This window comes from Vicia villosa, linkage group LG4 (assembly GCF_029867415.1).
Source record: "Vicia villosa cultivar HV-30 ecotype Madison, WI linkage group LG4, Vvil1.0, whole genome shotgun sequence".
In the NCBI taxonomy this organism is placed as follows: Eukaryota; Viridiplantae; Streptophyta; class Magnoliopsida; order Fabales; family Fabaceae; genus Vicia; species Vicia villosa.
The window spans coordinates 129,656,426-129,664,553 of record NC_081183.1 but is presented as its reverse complement, the minus strand read 5'-3'; the positions used below and the strand labels follow the sequence as shown (position 1 = coordinate 129,664,553).

General features: G+C 48.4%; 1 protein-coding gene across 1 annotated transcript; it reads left to right on the top strand.

Annotated features, from left to right (window-relative positions):
* The first annotated feature begins 3,280 nt into the window (after positions 1 to 3,280).
* Positions 3,281 to 5,283, top strand: LOC131597862 (uncharacterized). Its single transcript, XM_058870524.1, has 2 exons — positions 3,281 to 4,429; positions 5,140 to 5,283. Exons 1-2 carry the CDS (start codon positions 3,281 to 3,283, stop codon positions 5,281 to 5,283), a joined length of 1,293 nt encoding a protein of 430 aa, XP_058726507.1.
* Positions 5,284 to 8,128: the final 2,845 nt, after the last annotated feature.

The window sequence follows — 8,128 nt, the reverse complement described above, 5'->3', positions numbered from 1 at the left end:
CGCAGGCGTAGCCAGAGCCGATCTTTTTCTCCCTCCGCCAGCGACGACGAAGAAGAGCGCCATGGTCCTCAATCCCAGGCAATTTTAGAGGCTCCCCTGCCAACCGGTCTCGAAAAACCCCCTCCGTTAGGGACCTACGACGGGACCACGGATCTGGACGAGCACATTGAGAACATTGACGCCCTTCTCGACTACAGAGGAGTGCCCGGTGCCATTAAATGTCTTTTGTTCCCGACCACCCTGCGAAAGGGAGCCATGACTTGGTATAAAAGTTTGTCAGACGAAACCATCACATCATGGAGGGTTCTCGGAAAACTTTTTTCCAGACATTTCACGGCCTCACGAAGACACCCAAAGTCAGAAGCCTCATTGGAAGCCATTATCCAAGGAAAGGACGAGTCTCTACGGGCGTACATAGAAAGATTCAATAAAGAAGCCGTACAGGTATCCACCACTGCCCATATGAAGAAATTCTTGCTCGAGCGCGGCCTCCAACCACGTTCGAACTTCGCTAAAGCCGTCAGAATTGAAACTCCGGCCACTCTTGACGAATTCTTCCTCAAAGCCCAAGCCTACATATAGTATGAGGAGAAAGAAGCCGCCCATGCCGTCCACAATTCCAGGCACGAAGAGAACAATAAAAATGCGCGCCAAGATGAGTCTTGCCGGGGAACTGACAAAAAGAAAGATGATAAAACTCGGGACCCCAAGGACTACAATACCCCTGCGGGGAAATTCCGAGAGTACACCCCGCTGAACGCCTCAAGGGAGCGCATCTTGAACAAATGCGCAAACGCCGAGTTTCAGACGGGCAAGGTCCGATTCCCTAAGAGCATGCCCGTCCGGCCAAACGTTGATAAATCGAAATTCTGTAGATTCCACAAAGGCCACGGGCACAACACCGAGGATTGCATCCATATTAAGGATGCCATAGAGATATTAATCAGGGAGGGACATTTGAAATAGTATGCGAAGAAGCAGGAGGCCGCTAGAGAAGCTAAACCAGTCACCGAGGAAAAGCCGGCGGAAGATACGCCTGCCATGCAAGTGGCCATGAGCGTTACCAGGCCAGAAGATTTTTTACTTCACTGACTGGGCCAACGCAACAACCACCTATTCCTCCCATAGCACATGGGAGAGGTTCCCGTCCGCAATGGTTATATCAGGCGGGGGTTTCAGCAAACTGACCGTCGGATCCGTAAAACGCAAGTTCGACGAGCTAATCTCGGCCAGCGCGAACGTAGCCTCGACTTTCGACCACGCCAAAGTTAGTCCCTCCTCAATATCTTTCTATAAAGAAGAGTTGCCCGGAGGAGCACCTAACGCGACCATCCCTCTCCTCATCCGAGCCCGGATGGCTAATTTTGACGTGCGACGCATATTGGTCGACCAGGGAAGTTCAGTAGACATCATGTACTCCCATTTGTTCAAAACATTACAACTGAACGACAGTCACCTTACACCATACGTAGGATCAGACTTACAAGGATTCAATGGCACAATAACCAAGCCGTGGGGATTTGCGGAACTCATAGTTTCGATCGGGTCGGCAGAGACCACCAGGGCAGTGAAAGTCCAATTTCTAGTCATCGACTGCCCATCAATATACCAATGCATCCTTGGACGCCCCACTCTGGCCGAACTAATCGCGGTTCCCTCAACCGTACACCTCAAGGTCAAATACTATACGACCAAAGGACAAGTAGCGACACTTAACGGCGACATCGAAGCAGCCAGGAGATGTTTCGAAGCCTCCGCCAAGGGCCTGAGCGCGATAAAGACACCGGCCCAAGAGAAGACAGCGACTAGCGCTACTTTAGAAACCAACAAATCTATGCCCCGCATCGACATTGTCGACCTCGACAATCATTTTCTGGGAGAACCCGAGCAGAGCATCAACTCAGGCGCATCAGAAGGGATCCTCCGGCCAATTCCGGACGGAGACTTTGAGCTCGTAGCCCTCGGAGAAGATCCGACCAGGGGAGTCAAGATCGGATCAGACCTGCCAGACCTGGCATAAAGGCAACTCAAAGCTTGCCTCCGTGAGAACGCCGACCGATTCGCCTAGAGCGCTGCAAAAATGCCCGGACTTGACCCAGAAGTGGCTTGCCATCACCTGACCATCGACCCGACCTGCAAGGCCGTCGCTCAGAGGAGAAGAAAACAATCACCTGAAAAAACGGCTGCGGTCGAACTAGCTGTAAAAGACCTCCTAGAGGCCAAGTTTATATCCGAGGCCAAGTACACTACTTGGCTCTCCAATGTTGTACTTGTTAAAAAATCAAATGGAAAATGGCGCATGTGCACTGACTACACCGATCTTAATAGGGTTTGCCCAAAAGATGCTTATCCTCTCCCTAACATAGATAAACTAGTCGATAATTCTGCTGGTTTTAAATTACTTTCATTTATGGACGCATATTCCGGGTATAATCAAATACCCATGGCTAAAACTGATAAGAAATATACGGCCTTCATGACCGAATCAGGCAACTATTACTACAACGTAATGCCCTTCGGTCTGAAGAACGCTGGTGCGACGTACCAGCGCATGATGAACAAAGTCTTTCAAGCAGAGATAGGTGATATGCTCGAAGTCTACATGGACGATATGATCGTCAAATCCCAACGGGAAACCGATCACACCGCTCACCTTAAAAAGGTTTCCGAGCAAGCCCGAAAGTGTAAAATGAGATTCAATCCGGAAAAATGCACATTCAGCGTCCGCGCAGGAAAATTCCTCGGCTTCTACTTAACAGAAAGAGGAATCGAAGCCAACCCGGATAAGTGCAGGGCCTTCTCAGACTTGCCCACTCCAAATTCGAAAAAGTCAATACAAACTTTGAACGGCATGCTCACGTCACTATCCAGATTCGTGGCCAAATCCGTGCAGCATGCCCTGCCACTATTCAAACTCCTCCGCAAAGAGACCATATTCGAATGGACGAAAGAGTGCGAATGCGCCCTCTCCCTTCTCAAGCAGGCATTATCCAGCCCACCAGTTTTATCTAGACCGGAAGCTGGAAAAATCTTATACCTCTATCTCACCGTAGCCACCGAGGCCGTTAGCGCGACCTTGATATGAGAAACCTCGGAAGGCCAGAAACCCATTTACTTCACAAGCAAAGCACTCCAGGGCCCCGAGATCAGATATCAACAGATCGAACAGGCCGGACTCGCGTTAATAACCGCAGCCCGAAAACTCAGACACTATTTCCTAGCACATACCATAGTCGTGCAAACTGAGCAACCCATAAAACAATTGCTTGCACGCCCTGACATGTCCGGGAGAATGCTCCGGTGGTCGTTGGAACTTGCGGAGTTCGACATCAAATACGAGGGAAGAAAAGCCCTTAAAGCACAGGTCTTGGCAGATTTCGTAGCCGAAATGGCCTTCCCCGAAACAACAAACAACAACGCCCGAAGATGGACCTTATACGTGGACGGTGCTTCAAGCTCGAACGGCAGCGGAGCAGGGATCATTCTTGAAAATGGAGAAGGAACCCTCATAGAGGTATCCCTTTCACTATCATTCCCAACATCCAACAACCAAGCAGAGTATGAGGCCCTGTTAGCCGGGCTGTGCCTCGCAAACGACTTAGAAGCCGAAGACATTGAGGTATTCACCGACTCTCAATTGGTCGCATCACACATCTCGGGCGAATATCAGGTCAATAGTGAAGCCCTCGCCGAATACCTAGCCCTCGTAAAAGAAAGACTGGCCCGATTCAGGAGCGCCAAAGTAAAACACATCCCAAGGAAACACAACGCTCGGGCAGACGTCCTATCAAAACTAGCGAGCATAAGAAAGAAGGGAGGTAACAAATCCGTAATCCAGGAGATATTGCCAAAACCCAGCACCGAGACCTCATCTTCCCTCTCACTCGTAAACGCAATTGGAGACGCGTCCTGCTGGATGACCCCCGTATACAATTACTTAACTAGTGACCTCTTTCCCGCCGATCCGAAAGAGGCCTCCACCATCCGAAGACGAGCTTGCTCGTACGTCTTAGTCGAAAATCGCCTCTACCGGCGAGGATTTTCCATACCTATCCTCAAATGTATAGCCGAGGGCACAGTCCCCCACATACTCCGAGAGATACACGAAGGAATCAATTCCCAACATCTAGGAGGAAGATCACTCGCTCGGAAGGCTCTCCGAGCAGGCTACTATTGGCCGACGATGCAAGACGACGCCAAAGAATACGTTAAGAGATGCGACAAATGCCAGCGTTTCGAGGACATGCACCTCGCGCCCCCCAACGAACTCAAATCCTTATCGTCTCCCTGGCCATTTGCGTGGTGGGGGATGGATCTCCTCGGTCCGTTCGTGACCGGAAGCAATCAGAACAAGTATCTCATAGTTGCGGTCGACTATTTTACCAAATGGATCGAGGCCGAGCCACTAGCCAAAATCACGTCCTTGAACGTACTCCGCTTCTACAAAAGAAACATTCTCGCCCGGTTCGGGGTACCATTAGCTATCATCACCGACAACGGCACCCAGTTCACAGACGGGCGCTTCCAAGAATTCGTCACGAAATTAGGTACGAAGCAACATTTCGCGTCGGTCGAGCACCCACAAACAAACGGGCAAGCAGAGGCCGCCAATAGAATAATTTTAAGGGGCCTCAAGAGAAGACTAGACAAAATAAAAAAGGGATGGGTAGAAGAGCTGCACAGCGTCCTATGGGCTTATCGCACCACCCCACATTCCACTACTGGAGATACCCCCTTTCGACTGACGTACGGAACGGAGGCCGTGATCCCCGTCGAAATACATGTACCCTCGAGACGGACCGAAGAACCACTCGAGACAAAGGGCAACATCGAGGCAATCAGGGAAGAGCTCGACCTAGTCGAAGAAATTTGCACTGGGGCCGTTCTACGCGAAGTTTCACTTAAGCAAAAAATCGCCTTAAGACATGACGCTAAGGTCATTAAACGAGAATTTAAAATAGACAGCCTAGTGCTAAAACGAAACCACAAAGACTCCCGGGAAGGCAAACTGGCCGCGAATTGGGAAGGCCCCTATCGTGTCCGGGCAAGGACAGAAAACGGGGCATACTACTTAGAGAACTTGTAAGGAGAAGAACTCGCTCGACCCTGGAACGCTGAAAAGCTTAAACAATACTACAGTTAAGACCACAGGTGCGGCCTGGTACACGCCGACCACCTATAGATGAAACAAAACGACAGAAGCTTGATCTATTAATCGAACAGACTCCTTGTCCTTCGGGGGGCCCGAATACCGAGCATCCCCGTCGTAAACAAGTACCATGATGGCAGAACGCCCCGCTTGCGAAGGGACCGTTCACGCCATGAGCCCCGGAACTCAATACAACTAAATCCGAGACTCACCATATGCCAGGCACACGTCCCGGCAATTGACCACAGTTCCATACACTGGGTGATCAATACGTCATGAGTCGAGCAAAACCCAAATAAGCAAACGCTCCCTCGTCGGTACCCCCAGCTAGAAGCTCCTTAATACTAATCACCCCTGGCTCTCTGATCGGCTCCCCGTCATCACCAAGGACAGGTACCCCCGAGCGGTCCACCTTGGCAACGACGGGAAGACCTTGCACGAACTGCTGAAGAGCAGCATAATCCCTTCGAGCATCATCGTCCAAATCCGAAAGCCGGGTGATGTATTGGTCGGTCCCATACCTAAAGTGGTCCCGCGACCAGAAAAACCTGAACTTATACCGATGAGAGGTGACGGGCTCCCCAATGTCATTGAGCACCGGACGACCATTGACATCCAAAGTCGGCACACGATCAAAGACACTTTCCCGAGCTTCCCGAGAGTGAGGGCGGATGAGGAAGAAGCGGGACTTATAGCCCTTCAAAGAGTCGGAATAAGACTTGAAAACCTTTCTGGACTGCTTCAGAGACACCCATCCATAGCGGCCGTCCTTCACCGTACGCTGAACACAAAATATATAGAAAAACAGAGAAAGCGTCGCCGCTATCTTCAAATGGGCACAAACCAATTCAAAGGCTCGAATAAAAGCAATTGAATTAGGGTGAAGCTGCCCAGGGGCCACCTCCAAATGGTTGAGCACCGCCACTTGGAATTCAGTAAAAGGGGCACGAAAACCCATTTCCCGGAACACCACCTCATACATAGGAATTAAGTCGGGGGTATACACATCACAAATTCGGTCGTCTTCGGCCGGAATAAGAATCGACCACCCTTCACCCACCTCGGTGAAAATATCAAAATCATCCTCCAGAAAGTAACTCTCTATGTCCAGTGCCTCCTGATGCACCCAGGCCCGCTGAGGCGCCTCTTGCCGGGCAGGAGGGGTTGAGGACGACGAGTCCGACGCCATCGGACGAGTTTCATCGGCCATTTTCACCTGAAACACATGAGAGAACAGTGAATTCGACAATTGAATCAAATCCACCCTTCCACCATCGTTCCGAGTGAAAGGGCACGTCAACGGCCCATAGACCAGATGAACCACGTCCTTGCCCCTCCATAAACACAAGTTCCGAGCCAGACAAAATCGCGCCCGGGAAAATGGGCAAAAACGCAGGACATCTAACTATGACGCACGCGTACGAAGAGAAACACCAAAAATACGATCAAACGCTTATCAACAATACAGAAAGCCAGAATCTAAAGATAAAGGCAACATAACACACTCATGAACGACGGAGAAACCTCCTATCGCCACCGCACGCCACCACATTCATCGTCTATGTTCATCAAAAAATCTCCCTAAAAAGCTTACCCTAACCTCATGCAAATCTATTCTAAGTAAAGATCAAAGCATAAATTGCTGAAAGCAGAGATCACAGGTTAAACTTACAGTTACTATTTTGATGAAGAGTTGAAAAATCTGTAACAGACACCACTGCAAGAGAAAAGAGTCGACAGAGGGAGAACGAAGCAAATGAATTCGAAAATTTTGGAAAAATGAGGGTTTTTCTCTATTTATAGGCTACTTAAGTCCCCTCACGCGTCGCACGTGCCTAACTGTGCAGTGGGATGGTCATCATTAACCCTACTGCTTAGGTAGTTGAGTAGCCATCATTTCCCATTAAATGAGACACTCCCACTTACCAACCTTTCTGAAACGACACGCTTCCCTACTCCCGTCCTAACCTTTCTTCTCCCGGAAACAAACGACCTTCCTCCCTCGGATATCGTGTGGTCGGATCCTAGAAAGACCCCCGGGTCAAGTTTATATAAGTCGTCTCTCCTCTGATCGGAAGCAACGACTTGGGGGGCTCCTGTTCTGGACCGGCCCAATACAATCAATTGGGCCATTCCCGCCTTCGGTCCAACACACTTCAGATCACGCGTGGCAGTCTCCATCCAAGCAGACCGGGCAAACTAGGCCAAGCAACCGACCACGAGGGCCCCTTGTGCCCGGTAAACAATCAGTCCACGCGTCTCCTAAATATCCGCCCTATAAAGAGGAGTCTAATTCGTTCCAAGAACATCCTATAAATAGCCCTCTACGTACAGAGGGCAAGGTAATCTTTTTCTTACCACTAAAAACCCTATTACATTGTTGTACCTTGTGGAACACATACTCACTTTGGCATCGGAGTGCCTTGCAGGTACAACACCTTTTTTCCATATTCGTCATCCCGAACTTCAAGCCTTCATTGTTGCTGGCCATCTGATCTGCTCGGTAAGATCAGGATTCAAAAAAAAAATTATAAAAAGGTTGATCATTTCAATTTTCAATATTTTAAATATTCACATTTAAAAAAAATTATTTTTTTAAATCTTTAAAAAAATTCTGTAAAAGACTCATTAGCATTTTCTACTAATTTTTTAGTAGACATGAACCTCTTATCTCTTGTAAAATAGTTTAATTTAGTCAATGACAATTTATCATTTATCTTTTATATGATCATTATTTTGAAATTATGAATCAATGACAATTCTTAACATGAAAGTCAAATATCACTTTTTTTTAATAAGCAATGATATATTGAAACGGAGAATCGAAGTCTCAACCAAGATTACAACTAACGGAGAAGAAAATCTCAAGAAAAAATTACACGCCAATTGAAATTTATGACAGATAAAATAAATGATTCTTGCTAAATTCGTAAGTTAAAATTGAGTTGGTTAATTTTTTCTATAAACGCCCACTTTCAA